The 18555-nt window shown below is 49.2% G+C and overlaps 1 protein-coding gene across 1 annotated transcript in view; it reads left to right on the top strand.

Moving 5' to 3' along the window:
* The window catches only part of PFDN1 (prefoldin subunit 1), a 96172-nt gene that overhangs the window by 50491 nt on the left and 27126 nt on the right, over positions 1–18555 (top strand). The window contains exon 3 of the mRNA XM_078650705.1: positions 1376–1460. Coding sequence (XP_078506831.1) covers positions 1376–1460 — 85 coding nt within the window. The remainder of the gene's footprint in view (positions 1–1375; positions 1461–18555) is intronic.

Here is an 18555-nt window from a genome sequence, read left to right as displayed (position 1 = left end):
GGAAAGGTCTTTGCATTCCCTGGATGTTAGGAGGGTGCTGAAATTTTATCTGGATAAAACCAGTGATATTCGTAGGTCAGACCAATTGTTCATCAATTATGGATCAGTCAGGACGGGTCTTGCGACCTCTAAGCAGTCTATCTCTAGGTGGATTGTGTCCTGCATACAGCTGTGTTACCAAAAAGCTAATAAGACCTTAGGAGGTAAGCCTAAGGCTCATTCCACCAGGGGCAAGGCTGCCACGACAGCATTGCTCCGTAATGTTCCGATTGCAGAAATCTGCAAGGCGGCCACTTGGAAGTCGGTTCATACCTCTGCTAAGCATTACTGCCTGGACTCTGATGCCAGGGCAGACGCTCAGGTTGGGCAGGCTTCGCTGCGAAATCTGTTCGCATAGTAGTGGCGTTAATTCTCTTTTCTCCACCGCCGCTTTGGTGTGGGGATGGGCTTGCCATTCTATTCACTAGATTATGACTATACACAGAGATCCCCTACTACAGAAGGAGTAGTTTCTGTCCTGTAACTCCAGTTCTGTAGTAGGGGTATCTCTGTTATAGTCATAAGCGCCCTCCCTCCTCCCCGGTGGAGAGAGACATATTCCTTTATGGAATGCTACAGGTCTGGCGTGTTACGCCTTCAAAAAGAACTGAAGTCAGTTGGACCTGCTATGCATTCTGGGATACTGGGAGAGGTTCTGGAAGATCCTCTTAAAGGCACAGTATCCTGTTTTGAGCCACATAATGGCAGCCTATGGGGCTTGTCTGTCCAGGTTCTTCTCTCTATCATTCCTGAGGGAGTTTGCTGCTAAAGCAAGGGAAATCTGTAGAGGCTTTTGCTGTTTTGTGGATTTTGTGGTGGAATTTCTAGTTGAAGTACTGGACAGTGTAGCCTTTTTAGGCTGCATTATCTGTCTTTAAATTCTCTCTTAAGTGTCTATGCTTTTCTGCATTTTTTTTGACACTATAAGAGATTATTTTTGATTGCTCCGGGGTCCACGCACATGGGCGGGACTATTCACTAGATTATGACTATAACAGAGATACCCCTACTACAGAACTGGAGTTACAGGACAGAAACTACTCCTTCCTATTGTCTTTAGGTCAACTTTCTGTTCTTTCTATCCATACGGCTATAAAACCATATAGGTATTGGTGCCCCAAAGCCCCTCTTGAATCGTGTATCGATTATATACCACTGTGGGTCTCGTTTGAACATTTGAAAACGAATGGTATCATTAAAGCTTGTGGTTCCTGTTGCAATAATGATTGACTGTACAGTTTTATTAAAAAAGTAGGTTTACTATTGTAGCGGTTTTGATGACCTCTTTCAATATGAAACGGTTTAAGAACCCTTGGTAACATTCTTTATTTTGCAGGTTCATCCTTCAATCCAAGGAATGTATACACAGTCAACTAAAAGAGAAGCAAAAAGTAGCTGATGAGAAAATTAAAGAACTTGAGGTAAGCTTTTCGTTCATCATAACTGATTTTAATTTGCCAGCCCATCTTATTAAATTATGTTTGTCACGTTCAACTTTCGATCTTAGCCTACAGTGGTTTACAAATTGGCTGTATTTTGCAAAGCAGTTTTGCTAAATGTGTTGCACTCTGAGTATTTTATGTTAAAATATAGCAGCAATATGAAAATCTCGCTATCTGTTCTTTTTCGTTTGCATTGCTGTAACTGGTTTTCCCCATGTGTAGTCCAGTGTAAATTGTTCTTTGATCACCTCCTCTATTGCCGTAGCACTCGACCTAGGCATATGGGAGCACTGTCCCACAGCGAACAAGACTCGTGGTGGCAGGTGAGAGTATAGCTATACCCATAAAGAGTGAGCTCTGAATATTGTGTGCCCTGTACATATTCTTGTAAATAGTACGAGGGGTGGTGTGGTTGCCAGACACCCCCACATTTTCGCTAACTGAAATTCCTCCTGACTTTACCTCCTATATCTATTCCTCTTTCAATAGCCTCTTCATGTGTAAAGTATTGTTCTGTTAGACCGGTTTGAGTACTGGAACATCTTTTTACCCTAAAACATAGCTGTTTTGAAAGCTTGGGTGCAAACACGTATCTGTCCATATACATACCCCGAAACTCCCTTATATGTGTTTAGGTTTTCATACGTCCATCCTTTTCTAAAGAAGCACTCTCTTTTTAGGTTTCGCCTGGCGATGCGCTGTGCAGCAGTGTTCGCGCAGGCGAAATCTTATGTTACAACAGTACTGGCTTTGTCCCTCCTCTCTCTTCCATTGGCTAGCTCCATAAATGGAGGCTAGCCATTGGAAGAGAGAGGTGTCCGTCATTGTCCGAGGCGATTTGTGGGCATTCCGTACATTTTTTCCCTCTCCGCCCCTTTTAAAACATCATGCGGCGGTGGGCGTTTACTTTTTTTTTTTTTTTTTGCAGCCGTTTATTTTGTCATTTGCCCCGACTGCCGCCAGAAGAAGTCTTCTGGTGAGTGCTTGTTCTTATTCCGTTCCTTCATTCTGGTTCTTAAAGCCCCTTTCCCTCTTCCTTGCCCTCCTCTCTTCTAGTTTGCATTTCCCCTCATTCCCTCTGTTCCTTCTCATCTCCCCGCTTCCTTTCCCCACCCCTCCTCACTCTCCTCTCTCTCTCTTTCCTTCTCTTCTCCTCTCCCCGCCGTACTCTTCCCTCTCCCCCCCCTCCTGTCTTCCCGCCTGCCCCCCCCCCCCCTTCCCTCGCCACAGTGATTATGAGCCGGAGGCTTCGGCTGTTGGCTCTGAGCCCAGTAGCCCCTTCTTGCTCCTTTGCCTGCACGGGGGAGAGGGGCTGAGGGAAGCGACTGAGGACAGGCGGGAACCAGGGCTGCCGCGTCTGCAGAGGAGCCACGGACGCAACAGGTACAGCCCCTCACAGGGCCGGGAACTAGCCCCCCACATCGCCCCCGCTAGGGGGCTCACAGCAGGAAACACTAGGAGGGGGCGCCCTGAGGACCAGAGATGCACAGTCCCTAATGTAGGCACTTTAAAGGGATCTAGATCCTTAGTGGGGGCGGGAGCCCTCCATGTGCTCATGCGTTACTTCGGGAGTTCCCTGTTCTGTCCTGCGGGTGTAGTTTTCTTTCCTGGTGGGGGGGGGGGGTGGAGCGTGTTGTTTTTTCCTTGCTCTTGGTGGAAGAGGTGCGGACTCTCCTCTACTGTTTCCAGGTGGGGTCTGCTCCCCACTCTCTGCCTTGGGCTCTGCTTATCTTTGAGGGGGGGGGGGCTGTTCCCTCTCTCGGTGGTGTGCTGGTCGGGGGGGGGGGGGTGTCTCCGGTGTCCCCAGAGCCGGGCTCTATGCTGGCTCCAAAGTTTCCCTGATCCGGCTCTGCTGCTGGGAGTCTCTGGGCGCCGGAACGTGTGAGCTGCTGAGGACAGGGGTCGGGGCTTCGACTTCAAAGCACGCCGCCGCTGATTGACAAGGACCGCCGCGGGGAGCAGTGCATTCTTAAAGGGACAGGAGCCGACAGAGCCACATGCACAATGCACTGGAGAAACGCTGGGCATCCAGGCACCATTCACTCATCCCCCATGCGAGGAGACCTAAGCTCAGTGTGTGGTGTGTCCCACCGCAGCTGTGGCCCTGGAGCGCTCCCCCGCCTGGGCCCGTCCGCTGGGGGCTGTGCAGTTTGGGGGGCCTCCCAAACAACAACCCTTAGGGGAACTTGTCTGCGACACTCGCCCGCATTACCCCCCCCCCCCCTCCGCCACCCCCCCCTCGGGAAACCAAATGCCTGTCAACCCGAGCATCGCTTTCTCAGAGCCCGGAGTATTTCCCTTCAACCGCCAATGATGCCCCGCACACCCGAAAACCCACAAACCGTCCACTATCCACAAGCCCAGCAATCCTTCCTCTCCAGGGACCTGCAGCAGCTCCCTGCCTCCCTCAGAGCCCCCCGCCGCCGCCCAAATGAGTGCCCGCCTGATCCTGTCACTCTTTACGAGACCTTTGTCACACAATTGCGACGCTTCCCCCCCTGGCATCCGGGCGAAGCTGGGGTGGAGCACAATTGTGCAGCCCCGCGATAACCCGACAGCCTTAACCCCTGGTCCACGGTCCTTACCCGTGTGCGGCACGAGACCTCTTACCCCTCAGACTGCACTAATCCGTGGGGTCCTAAAATTCACATAACGATCAGGATGACAGTGCGCGCGATTTTGATGTAACGTCCGCGAGCAAGCACGCCAGGTTGTCGTAGTCCTGAAGCTGTTTTATTTTTGCTTTGCATTGTGGTTCTAGTAGGTTAGCTTTTCCCGAGTGCCTCAATAATGCAGGAGGGGTTCGGGAGCTCTGCTGGCGTGTGCAAAATGTGTGTGGTGGAGGAGTTTGGTGGTGGGAGGGATGGGTCTGGAGGTGTACGCGCATCCCCGAGTGTCCAGGGTAAGGGCAGTGAGTGCGTGCAACAAGTCAAGCCACAAACCGGGGGTAGGAAAGTGCTGATCGGATTAAAAACAGAACCGGGAGACGAGGGTAGAGGGTAAACTAAGGTAAAGCTGGGGATCGCATAAAGTGTACATGTCACAGTGGCCGTGGAGACAGCACAAAGTGTGCGTGCCTTGCAGCGACCGCGGAAACTGCATAAAGTGTGTGTGCATTGCAGCGAACGTGGAGAAGGCACAGTACATTTGTGTTGTGCGTTTTTCAGATTTAATGTCAACCGCATTTAACTTAAACCTCCTGAGCAGCAGACAGACCTGTTGAATGAAGACTACAGCCTTTTGGGTGGTCACACCTTTCAATCCTGCCCCCCCTCGTGTGGGTGTTTGGGGAGGGTTCAGGGGGGGCTGGTCTACTGTGGGCGGGAGGCGGTAAACAGCCGCTCCTATGTGACCCTTCCTCACCTGGTTGCTCCGGAGAACACGTCGAGCTGTGAAGTGAATGCGCATATTTGTCCCTTCCGTGCACACAAGCCTCCTGTCCGAGTCCAACCCCCCCTGCTCCTGAGTCCACCCCCTGCATCCACCCCGAGTCCACCCCCCTCCAGAGTTCACCCCCCCGCTCCTGAGTCCACCCCTCCCCGCCCCGGAGTCCAACCCCCCCTTCCTCCTCCTGCCCCGGAGTCCACCCCCCCTTCCTCCTCCTGCCCCGGAGTCCACCCCCCCTTCCCCCTCTCTCCTCCTGCCCCGGAGTCCACCCCCCCTTCCCCCTCTCTCCTCCTGCCCCGGAGTCCACCCCCCGCTTCCTCCTCCTGCCCCGGAGTCCACCCCCCGCTTCCTCCTCCTGCCCCGGAGTCCACCCCCCTTCCTCCTCCTGCCCCGGAGTCCACCCCCCTTCCTCCTCCTGCCCCGGAGTCCACCCCCCTTCCTCCTCCTGCCCCGGAGTCCACCCCCCTTCCTCCTCCTGCCCCGGAGTCCACCCCCCCTTCCTCCTCCTGCCCCGGAGTCCACCCCCCCCTTCCTCCTCCTGCCCCGGAGTCCACCCCCCCCTTCCTCCTCCTGCCCCGGAGTCCACCCCCCCTCCTCCTCCTGCCCCGGAGTCCACCCCCCCCCTTCCTCCTCCTGCCCCGGAGTCCACCCCCCCCTTCCTCCTCCTGCCCCGGAGTCCACCCCCCCCCTTCCTCCTCCTGCCCCGGAGTCCACCCCCCCCCTTCCTCCTCCTGCCCCGGAGTCCACCCCCCCCCTTCCTCCTCCTGCCCCGGAGTCCACCCCCCCCCTTCCTCCTCCTGCCCCGGAGTCCACCCCCCCCCTTCCTCCTCCTGCCCCGGAGTCCACCCCCCCCCTTCCTCCTCCTGCCCCGGAGTCCACCCCCCCCCTTCCTCCTCCTGCCCCGGAGTCCACCCCCCCTTCCTCCTCCTGCCCCGGAGTCCACCCCCCCCTTCCTCCTCCTGCCCCGGAGTCCACCCCCCCTTCCTCCTCCTGCCCCGGAGTCCACCCCCCCTTCCTCCTCCTGCCCCGGAGTCCACCCCCCCCTTCCTCCTCCTGCCCCGGAGTCCACCCCCCCTTCCTCCTCCTGCCCCGGAGTCCACCCCCCCTTCCTCCTCCTGCCCCGGAGTCCACCCCCCCCTTCCTCCTCCTGCCCCGGAGTCCACCCCCCCCTTCCTCCTCCTGCCCCGGAGTCCACCCCCCCCTTCCTCCTCCTGCCCCGGAGTCCACCCCCCCTTCCTCCTCCTGCCCCGGAGTCCACCCCCCCTTTCCTCCTCCTGCCCCGGAGTCCACCCCCCCCCTTCCTCCTCCTGCCCCGGAGTCCACCCCCCCCCTTCCTCCTCCTGCCCCGGAGTCCACACCCCCTTCCTCCTCCTGCTCCGAAGTCCACCCCCTCCTCCTCCTGCTCCGGAGTCCACCCCCTCCTCCTGCCCTGGAGTTCTATCCCCTCCTATATAATTATGGGCGTGGTTTAAACATATACGCTAAAATTCCTATAGAGTGCCACCGTACTCCCACATTTGCATAGACTCACAACTGCGACTGCGTGTTGACCCCACGCACCATTTTACAGCGGGCCAACTGAGGCCGGCAACAGGTAGCCTGGACTGCCGAGGATGTGGCGGAGTAGTCGGATTGTTATCGCTGGAATAAGGAGACCTGATTGGTAGTTTAGGATTGACACTTGGTCTATCATCATGGAAGTGCCAAATAACCTCATCAGCAGGGTGTGTCTTTGGGTGTGTGTGTCTTTGGGTGTGTGTGTCTTTGGGTGTGTGTGTCTTTGGGTGTGTGTGTCTTTGGGTGTGTGTGTCTTTGGGTGTCTTTGGGTGCGTGTGTCTTTGGGTGAGTGTGTCTTTGGGTGTGTGTGTCTTTGGGTGTGTGTGTCTTTGGGTGTGTGTGTCTTTGGGTGTGTGTGTGTGTGTGTGTGGCTCTGTGTGTGTGGCTGGCTCTGGGTGTGTGTGTGGCTGGCTCTGGGTGTGTGTGGCTGGCTCTGGGTGTGTGTGGCTGGCTCTGGGTGTGTGTGTGTGTGTGTGGCTCATGGTGTGTGTGGGTGTGTGTGGTAGTAATTGCTGTCTGCTGAGCTCGTCCGTAGGGTACAATAGGTCTCACATTTGCGAGAGATTAAGCTAATGGCAATGTAAATGACAATGCCATTTATTTATCGGTTTTCAAAACCAACACATAAATACAAATTTTGTCATTTACAATGCCAATAGCTCTAACTTTTCCAAAGGCGAAACCATTGCATTGTAAATGCTTGTTTGCCTAGCTGCAACGGATTCTCGTTCTCTTGGCATTTCTTGTGCACTTCACATAAATTCTACTCTGTGGTTTCAGCATCATTCAACTATCCCCTGGGCATACACATACTTTATGCTCATTAGTTCTCACTGGCATTAATGGCAACTTTTGACAAATAGCCACATGATCTATTCGAAATGTTCGGATGGAATTGACTTGTCACATTGTTTTAATTGTTTTGATGTTCTCGGTATTAATAATATTGTCAGTTTACCATTTATATAAACTGTTGTCTTTTTTAACTGATTGATATTTTAATGTTTAATGATAATACTAGTTTATCTAGTGTACTTCTATGATTATTTGATGATCGAATAAAGTTTTGAAATAAGAAAAAGACTTGTCAAATATTGGAGAAAATGGTCTTTTAACTTTTACTTCTGTTCAATAGTTTGCAGACAGAGGACCCAACAACATAACCTAACGCTTAAAAAGATTAAGTCATCCTGTTGTATCCCAGTTCCTTCATAGATGTAACCTACACTGCTAGCTAGACAGTTTGCTTCAAAAGTATATATTTCTTTTTTAAATTGGTTTCAGTGATGCACCGACTTTATACTGATCGCTCTATACTGCACTTGTTTTAAAAATATTCCTTGTCACTCGTGTGTGCCATCTTGAATGTTACATCCTCGATGTAAAAACGCAGGTGGAATGTGTGCACTGTAATCTTTAAAATAAATAATCTTCAAGTTAAATAGTGCAAGAACATTGCCCTTTTATTCCTTTTAATAATGGACTAGGCTGCACACGGGGAAAACGGGGTGCATGTGATTACTCTCCTTTTGGTAATCAAATGTCTCTGCACTTGTATGAAATGAGGGCATAGCTTTCCCATAGAAGGCACGTCTGTTTTTCTGAGAGAGACTCAGCACTGTTAGCTGATTGCTGCTCTTTAGGGACAGGTGATATTGTCAGACGACCTATTTGAGAGGGATTTTCAGGATGCCGCTTTGATTGACCTGGTTCTACTGCAAAATAAATGGCTTTGACACTGTACAGAGCTGTAGGCCCTGCCTTGAGAATTTGCTACAGCTCCACTGATGATGGATTTTCCTGAGCCTTCACTTCCCAGTCAAAATCTTACATTTTGTTATTCGAAATCTTTGATGGCATCCATGTAGTTTTGATGTTTTATGGTTAATTTGTAAATTAGTTATACTGTGCCATTGTTTCAGAGAGGGTTTTGAGAGAATTGTCTTTTCAATGTTACTTGGTCTGTGAGCATGGTGTTTATCGTTTGCTAGATCCCCTGAATACACATGAAGATTACTGGTAAGTAATCGGAAGTTGAATACCTAAGTACCTGCTACTGTCTCATTTAGTCTTTTGGGCCATTTGGGCCTTCTGCGTCATTTGTACATTTAATCGTTTTAGTAAGGTTGTGCTCCTCTGGGTAGACTGATTGATGACCCCAATCATAAGTTAAATGATCAGTCTTATTTAGTCATTATTTTTATCTTCAATTGAGCATCCTATTTTCTTCATGAGTGCCTACATTGGGGTCATGAACTGTACATGATGTGTTGCAACTCGAAGGGTTAGTGGCTAAAGACTTGTCTCTGCTTAGCATATTCTTATAATGTAAAGACTGACAAAAAAGAGGGGTGATGTGTTAATGCTTCGATTAGTTACCAGTATTCAGCATTACATTGAGCACTCCTCTAACTCGTCGTGGTCGCTAATTTCTCCCTCTTACCCTGTGGTGTTGTAGTTCAACTGCTGTGGCACTGCTGGGGTACTAAAGAACCTCTTAGAAAAAGGCCAGGTAATTGGTCTCCATTCAAATTAAGTGGCTAATAAGAAAGTGGCTAACTTCTCAATGGATTTTAAATGGATAGCTCTGTTCTACATTATGCTGGTGTGACTTACCTTCCTAATGTAAAGACTAGCATCAGGGACAGTAATGGTGGTAATAATGTTCATATGGTTTTTCCATGTAGCATTTTATAACTCACTTAGGCTGGTTTGTAGCCCTGTATAAAACCGGTCTTACTAGTACCCAATTCAGTGGTACTCGTGATAATGGGTAAGAATTGTGGCCTAATGGTCTGAGCTGCCTGCTTTGGAACTTTGTGAACTCGATTAGAGTTTTGGCAAAGGCTCAATGTGATTTGATTCTGGGCAAGTGATGTATTCTCGTTGTGCCTCAAAAATAATCTGATTTTGTGTAATGTAATCTGGTTCTCACGTAAAGTGTTCTAAGGCAGTAGGGCCAAGTTTGTGCTCTGTAAAACTGCAAAAATAAAAATAGACATTTGAACAATGCAAGATACTGAAATTAAAGTCTGGGTCCTTAAAGTTATAGACTGCACACTGGCAGACTAAGCAATTAGTAAAGCAACTGATGCGATTAACATTGCAGCCTTAATTCCATGGCCGGCTTTAGTGCTGGTGCCGCCCAGTGCACCATTCCTTTTTGGTGCCCCCCTCCCCATATGACCTACCTCTACTCTAATTCCCTCACTACCACTCTATAGCAGTGACCCTCGTGTTCATAATCCATCTCTGACATTTCATGTTTTTTTGTAGCGCTACTCCGAGTTCACTCGCACTCTTCTGTGATCTGCATGGTGCCATGTTCTTTGTAGCAGGTACATTAACCCTCTTGGCTACTTTATGATGAGTCAAAACTGCCACTAGACACAATTCCAAACATTGATCAACAGAGTTATCTTGACATTTTTATTGTTGCCTGAAAACTACTGGACGTTCAAGGAAGATCACCTGTTTATAAACCCATAAGTTATTTTAAACCCAGCGCCTCACACCAAAGTCAGCACCCGATGCGGCTGCATCGCTCGCACCGCCCTAAAGCCAGCCTTGCTTGATTCCTGGGTATAATGGTATTCCTGGGTGAAAAGAAAATTTCCAGCCATAGCAAGTCCTATTATTGAGGAAATAAAACTACAAAGCCAGTAAATGTTGACCACAGTTTTTTTAACACATTTTGTTATTGACCATTTCGAAACCTAGCACTGTGATACATCTCACGGTGTTAATAATCTTCATTTCCAACACCCCTGACCCCAAAGCCCCCCATTTTCAATCCCATCATTTGGTACTCCCGTCTCAGCCAACTGATGCAGCGCCTCCACACCAGGATAACCAAGTACTCTACATGGTTGACCTTTATAGGTATTCACGACCTTCCAAATATTGCCCCAATTCTTGGGACAACCCCTACCTTCATAGGCAACCCTCTATGCTATCATACACCAGTCCATGTCGCATTTCCACGCCTCCAGTTTAGGGATCTGTTTGGTGCCCCATGAATTTTGCCCACTGCCAACCTTGTTAACTGACCTACACAGACATAGCTGCTTGAACTACAACGCCTACAACGTTCTCTTACACATACAACCGATGCGGTGTTATGGTGGACTCAGAGTTAAGATATTTGTGTCTTTCAGTAATGCGATAACCAGAATGCTAGCTCGCGAGCCTACTGCGCCTCAAGTTTTGCCCCACTAGAAGAGCCAGCAAAGTACTGATATGGCACTCTTTTTTAATTTATTTTTATTTTTAGAGTGATAGACTCTTTGTATATTGCCTGTAAACAACATACTTGTAATTTCGGTATCTACAAATACTGTTTACTCTGACATCTACATTAGAGCAATACATCCTACAAAATATTAATTTGGGAGTTGGATTTGTATAAGTAACTATGAGGCACTCCTAGTGTAAAGAACTCCATTTTTAATATCAACCTATTTGTATTTTTTACTTGGAAAATGTCACTAGTAATAGAATTAAGCACTCCTTGTGCTCAGGAAACTGACTTTTTCCACTGTTTTTGCAATGAGAAAACAATATTTGTGAAAGTGGAAAATTACACGTGGAACAAGTGATCGTTTTCCAGCAGGATGCTAAATATTTTAACCTCCCTTCTGCTAATTGAAGCATGGAACAATAAAGACGTATATCTGCAAATCTTTGCTCTTTAGTGTTCCCTAGTCGTTACAAGATCCCATCATATCAAGGCTGAACGTGTTTGTTTTTCATTGTGAGACCACACCCACCCGAACGTGGACTACTTTGTTAGAGATTATAGTCCTTCAATGTTTACTGGAAATAAACATCATAGAATGCATCGATCTTTGAATTCTCGTTTTTAGGTTTTGACTGGCCATGCGCTTTGCGCATGTGCCAAAAAACCTCTTGAGTTGTGTGTGTGTGGGTCGGGATACGCCCCCTCCTCCGATTGGCTAGCTCCATAAATGGAGGCTAGCCATTGGACGAGGGGCCTGTCCGTCAATGCCGGACCAGATTCGGGGGCGTTCCCGAGATTCTTTGGCTTTTGCCGACGTCACGCGACGTCAGCCAAAAGCCGGGAACGCCCCCGAATCTGGTCCGGCATTGAGCCGGCACCCGCCTTCCTGCTTCGTTTATTTTGCAGTTACACACAGCCGTGAAAATAAGTAACTTCACATATTGTGAAACTCGTTTATGTCTGCCCCGAGAGGATGAGTTGTCAGGCTCGGGCTGTTGCGGTCGGAAGAAGGCAGAGAGCTGGTGAGTTAGTTCCCTCTGTAAAGTTATACTCTGTTTAATTATATAGCCCCGTTGTTTAAAGGACTTCTGAATGTCGCAGGCTACTTTTCATTTATACATTATTAGGAAACTCGCTCGCGGAAGACTTCGGCATTTCTGTGTGATTATGCAAGACAGCAGTTTGAAATGTCCCATGGCTATGTAAATATAATTGTGCTACTGTGTGAAAGTAAATACTTTGCTGTTCTCAGACCGTTGGTAACAAATCGCATATCTCGTAGGCGGATAAGCGATCGAAAACATTTGCTTTTCGTTTAAAACGTTATCTTCCAGTTTCGATAACAGAACTTCCCGAACGTATAAAAAAAGAAGAGGCGATGTATCACGGGAGTTCCCAAACAACCTGTCCCGTCGCGTGCAGGTTGCACTGTGTTTTCACGGAAGGAATAGCGCCTGGAGGCAGCGTCAAGGCACACGCTCCTAGGTTATGAGCAGATGATCATCGGGGTTTTCTGCCCTCTGGGGTTGCTAAATCAAAAGTTAATTGTTAATGAGAAAATGAAAGGCGAAATAGGTGAATTTTTGGTATAGTAGTGGATGGAGGAGCAGGGCTTTAAGTGGGCCGGTTCTGCCAGTGCTCAGCACCGGCAGTTCTCAAAAGTAGGTGCTGAGACGGGTCCCTGTCGGGCTCTCTCCATTTTTCCTCTCACCATCAGCGTGAAAAAATCGCAGCTCTGCAGCAGCAGTTCCCCTCTTCACTGCCTGCTGTAACTTCAAAAAGACTCATAGTGCCTCAAATCCCATATTCTAGAGACACTGGTGGGTGCACTGGACGCCAGGCTTTGCCTTCTCTTCGCCTTGTTAGATGTACCTTTGTTTACCCTGTGGGCAGGCAGTAATGCCTCCAAGGTGGTTGATGACCAACTCAAAATCCATTGAACTAGCATATAGCAGTTGGCGACCCAGCAAAGGTTTTAGGAACTCTTTGCATTGGAAAAGGCCCGCCCCAGGTTGGTGAACATTCGTGACCCTTGTGAGGCTTGCACCATTAACTTGACACGTGCAAGATTCCACAACCCCGGTGTGGGGCCTTGCAAAGACTTGCTGCAGTTATGCCGGAGAATTGTCGTGCCCGTCCCGGGGGACTCAACTGTGACTGCAGCGCCTCTAAGGTAGGGGGCACTCGCGAAGTGCTCTGAGCGCATTAGACTACAAACGACACACCACAAATTGAAGAGAGCGCCTTGTTTTACAGTGCGCGCGGGCATCTCATTAGTCTTGCCTCCCGTACACTGTCTATGTGCAGGCCATATAAAATACAGCAGGCAGGCTAATTAAAATATGACAGATCCCATCTTCAGGACCGGCCTCCCAGGATAACATGTTTTCTATTATTAGCAATGAGCCTTATCTGCTCCCCTCCCCCCAGACGCCCGATCCCCACAAAGGCACCTTGCCGCCCCCGCCGCCGATGCCACGGCAAGCGCTTCACGCGATCACAACCAGCGATTTGTCTGCGTGGCGCTCGGCGGACATACATATATTTTTTTTAACTTTCCCAGCGCGTGTAAATTACAAGACGCTGGCGGGGCGGGGGCGCTTGGCCTGCCTTCGCTCAGTGGATAACCCCGTGGCAGGGCGGTGCCACGCCGGATGACGGATGGCACCGGTGCCTGCAGTACCAGCTCTCGGGGGCCCTCCCAGGGCAGACAGGGAGGCAGCTGCGCTCTCGAGACGTCAGGAGCCTGGCCTGCCCCGGCTCAGGTTATCAATGGCCTGCAGTGTTCCAGCCGGAGCCCAGCTACCCCCTGCAGCCATTACTTTTACAGCTGAAGGCGACCTTCGTCTCCCGGCAATTAGCCTTCAAGCCACACACGACTTCTTAGTAGCCAGGCATAGGGTGTCTGCTGAAGCTGCACGGACTGCAGCGGGGCTGATATCTATATATTCGCAATTAGTTTACCAGCTAGTGCTGCGTTTCTGTGGCCTCGCAAGGTGTTTGGGAAGCGCTACACAAATACCATTTCAATAGCACCCACGATTAAGCTTCTAACTGGAGCATAGCCTTTCATAGTCAGGAACAACACTGGGGCGAGACCAGAGTTGTACCTCCGCCTAGAGTCACGCTTGCCCTAGCTGTGACTACCTCCTACGGCCACGCCCATTCTTTCGGCTCATGCCAACATTGTGCCAGCGTTGAATGGAGCAATGCGTGTCTAGTACAAAACAAGCATTTCCTTGCTAGATAACGGAGTCACTTCTCATAGCCTTGCTTCGCTGCTCTGGCAAGATTCTTGCAGAAGGGTCCGGCCTTACTGCTAGCGCCGAGGGTTTCCTTGAAAATGTCAGCAGTGCCGTGAAGCCTCTTCAAAGCCCATCTAGGCGCTGCAGCGCTCAGCCTTTCTTCTAGCAAAGACCTAATGCCAACAGAGCATGCTTTCTTGTAGTGCCTAACTCTTACAAGCGGATACAAAACGAGGCAGATGGAATACTTGAAGGAATCTCAGCATTGCTGATAATGCAGGGCCGCATTCCAGTACACATCATGTCACCTCAGTTTCGACCCAGCTATATGCAAATCAGTCTTGATCCTTGCGCCAATGAGAACAGGCCAGGTCCTCCTTGAACGGGAGCGCAAGAAACCCAGGACCGGTCTCGCTCTTATTACAGCCCGGTAATGGTTTATTCCCTTTTTAGGTTTTGACTGGCGATGCGCACGTAGTGCGCATGCGCCAAAAAACCTTATGTTTTGTGTGTGCAGTCGGGTATCCGCCCCAGTCTCCCATTGGCTAGCTCCATAAATGGAGGCTAGCCATTGGGAGACGGCTCTGCCCGTCAATCCCGGACCAGATTCGGGGGCGTTCCCGAGAATTTTTGGCTTTTGGCGACGTCACGCTACGTCAGCCAAAAGCCCTCAGGAACGCCCCCGAATCTGTTCCGGCATTGAGCCAGCACCCGCCTTCCTGACCTTCTCGGTTTCTTCCCTCAGGCTCGGACGGGAATAATTATCCCTCCCCTCGACTCCTCTTCACACCCACTCACTCCCCTCCTCCGAATTCCGCCGCCGCCCCCTCCTCCACGCAGCCGATTCTACCCCTTCCCGCCCCTCCCGCCCCCTGCTCCTTTCCCCGCCGGCACCAAGACACCAAGGTGACTTAAACTTGGTAGAGTTGGAGAAGGGAAACTACGTTTTAAATATTGTTTGCAGACAAATTCTGTTTTTATTGTCTATTGAATTACTCCTTACTGCCTTAACTAAACATTAACCTAATGAAAGGAATGTTGCGATTTTAATTTTGGCACGTAATGCACCATTTGACCAATGACAAAAACGTCTAAAAATTATAAAGTTAAAATCCTAGAGACTGGTTGTTAAATTAGTGCTTTGTTCCCCTATTTACGCCAGCATTTATAACGATTCTTTAAATACAAATGAGAAAGGTCCAAATAAAAAAAGAAATAACAACAATTGAAAATAGGTAGCGGTAGACAGAGGCAGTGAATGGTGGGCGGATCCTGGGGTGAGATAGAGGGTCACAGAGGGGAAGTCAGCGAGGGCGGTAGAGGCAGTGAGGGGTGAGTGAAAGGTCTAGATGGCGCCATAGATTGTGAATAAGGGAAACGGGCTGTGAGTGAAACGGGATTGAGGGGCAGCAAGGAAGACGGAGGTAATGCGGGAGAGCCGGTGAGACCGAGACCCTCTCACAATAGCTTATCCTGCTCACACGGGCCTCGTGAGAGCAGATAATCCGCGGGAGCATCTAGAGGCTGCTTTCCTCTGGTGGCTGCAGCATCGAGGAGAGACCAGCCCGCCACCCTCCTCAGAGGAGACCGTATCTGAGCGTCAGCTGGTGCCCCCACCGACCGGGGGAGGCGCCCAGTATCGTGGGAGAGGAGATTCGCCCCGATTCCTGCCTCCACCGGAGAGGAGAAATGAGGCCACAGCAGCAGGAGGCGGCCGGGCCCGGCGATGCCTAGGACCCCTGGAAGGAGTGCATGGACACCGCCGTGCAGCTGGCACTGCGGGCTGGAGAGGTGAGCACAGAAGCAAGCGGCCATAAGGTGGAGGTGGGGTGAATCTGGAGGGGGGGAAAGGCTACGGTGGATAGAAGGGTCAAGATGGGAGGCATGGGTCCTCTCGAGGGAGCTTTGGGCTAGCAACGATCAGGGCTTTCGGAGTTAGGGTAAGGGGGCGTGCGGACGATCAGCAACGCTCTCGGCTGTGTAAATCACTCAACGGTTGAGGGATGTTATAAAAGAACCCCTTTTCATCCATGGGAATGAGTGAACTACTTGCAGATATATGGGGTGGGTTCCCACGCCTTAAACCGATTTAGAGTGTGACACTGTAACCCACCCCAAATCTTCGGCTGGGTGATTCAAACCCCGATCGAGACAGTGTGACGCCCCGTAAAAAATTGTGGTGGAATCTGTAATTTTCGATACTATTCTTTCCTAAGTTTTAATTTGTCCCTGGTTTTTAACATGGATATTTCAGCTGCTTTGAGCTATGGCCATGAGTTAAGTGCTCCAAGCTAATAATTGTGATTGACCTGCTGGATACATGTTCTGATCCAGGCAGGCCCCCTCACCCCTTCATCCTTCAAAGGTTGATTGGAAGGGTTTCAGTCAAGTTGGCAAAAAGAAACAGTGCAGCAAAACTGCAGTCACTGCAATTTAAGTCATATTATGTCGATTGTAAGAGTGACAGATTGTTTCTTTTCTTCTCCTGTGAGTCACAGAAGAAAGCTGGTTGGTTTCTGTTTTGGTAACTTTTGCACTTGGCATAATGAACATTTCTTTTTTTAGCATTACAAGCTATCTTGTGCGTAAGTACAAAAGTGACCAGCTGTTTTTTTTTTGCAGCTGTATTTTCCAGTTTTTGGACTTTCCATCCTGAAGTTACCCTGCGTTTTGATTTTTGGCTAAATATAAGCTTCCCTACTGTGCAGTTACAGGTGTCGTGGGGGGGGGGGGGGAGGGGCACGGTGAAGGGTTGGTGTATTTCCAGTGGTTAAGCAATAGGCGAAGACAAAATGTAAACACCCATTGGTAAAGAATTAGGAAGACCGCATGGAGAATTTCCAGGTTTGAGCTAATAAGACAGAATCAACAATATTTTGGCGTATAGACGTAACAACTGGTGAAAGAGGTAATGAATGTCAGTGCTGGAAGCGAAATTAGTGCACACCCATAAGGCCTAGTACCACATTCAAAATAAAAGCCGTTTTTTTTATGGACTCTGCTTGTGCCTCCGTGTGCCCCTGTTGCGCCTCTGTGTACCCCTGTTGCGCCTCTGTGTACCCCTGTTGCGCCTCTGTGTACCCCTGTTGCGTGCTTGTGCCTCTGTGTGCCCCTGTTGCCTGCTTGTGCCTCTGTGTGCCCCTGTTGCCTGCTTGTGCCTCTGTGTGCCCCTGTTGCCTGCTTGTGCCTCCGTGTGCCCCTGTTGCCTGCTTGTGCCTCCGTGTGCCCCTGTTGCCTACTTGTGCCTCCGTGTGCCCCTGTTGCCTGCTTGTGCTGTGTGGGTGTGTGTGGAGGGCTCCGTGTGGCTGTGTGTGTGGGAAGCTTTGTGTGGCTGTGTGTGTAGGAAGCTTTGTATGGCTGTGTGTGTGGGGGGCTTTGTGTGGCTGTGTGTGTGGGGGGCTCTGTGTGGCTGTGTGTGTGGGGGGCTCTGTGTGGGTGTGTGTGTGTGGGGGGGCTCTGTGTGTGTCATTTGCGGGAGATAAAGCTAGTGGCATTGTAAATGACAATGCCATTTATTTATGTTAAAAAAGCATTAATAAAAATGTCGAGCAATGCCAATAGCTCTAACTTTAACAAAGGCAAAACCATTGCATTGTAAATGCTTGTTTCATCCATGGCGCCAGTGGTTGTCTTTTTTTCCATGCTTTTGTTTTACTGATGATAAGGTTTCCTCTTTGGGATTTTTTTAAATAACCAGTTCAGTAATTGCATTGCAATATACAGGGCTTCACAAAGTGCTCCATATGTATAGGACTTGGGTTGCATCTTAAGACTCCATGTTATAAAGACACCCATTTTCTAATCTTGGCTTCATTTTCAGGTATGACAGTCCGATGGGCTTGTTAAACTAACCCAAGACTAAACGTCACACACTTGTAAATGGAAGCTTAAAATGGGTATTATGAGACGTTCTAGTAACTTGGTGTTGAATGGTAACCCTATACTTGATGGATATCTGTTTAAGCGAGTGTTTCAGCCCACATAGCTCTGCCAAAACATTATGCACAAGAGAAGTTTCACGCCTTTGTTCTGAACTGACTAGTCCATAACATGTTTTTTTGGTGCCTGATATTCTCATTGAAGAGTAGCAGGAGATACGCCCCCAGGTATTGCAGTTATAGTTCCAAGCGTGTTGCCATTGTGATCAAACCAAATGAGTATTGGCAGACTTCCAAAGATGTGTACCATCTGCAGTATGCACTTTACTTTTTAGTTGTTTGTGAAGGAGGAAGGATGGTTGGGCAAGCGGTGTGATAGTTTCGGAAATGTAGGCTGGGATAGAACGTTTCTTTTTAATATACTTAATATACGATTACTTAAAGGCATTCTTGCAAAAATGGCAATTAATAATATTTAGTTTCCATGTCAGATCTTTGTATTTTAGTTTCTTGTATCTTATTTATGTTTGCTTATATATTTTAGAGAGTGAAAATGTAAAGTAGGAAGAGCCATTTGGAAGGAGGAGTGCAAGTGCACATTATTTTAATAAAAATGTAATAACTGATTAATGCTAAGAGTTAGTGTTATACATTTGCTGGTGAGGTAGAGTCTATCTAGTTAATGGTAAAATTAATTTTAATTCAGCTTGACTGGGTATAAGCGTGGAGGTAATGAGAGAAGAGGGAATGATTTGCATCCAGGCAAA

The sequence above is a fragment of the Lissotriton helveticus genome, chromosome 7 (assembly GCF_964261635.1).
Source record: "Lissotriton helveticus chromosome 7, aLisHel1.1, whole genome shotgun sequence".
Classification (NCBI taxonomy): Eukaryota; Metazoa; Chordata; class Amphibia; order Caudata; family Salamandridae; genus Lissotriton; species Lissotriton helveticus.
The sequence above is the reverse complement of the archived record's forward strand: the minus strand, read 5'-3'. Positions and strand labels throughout refer to the sequence as shown.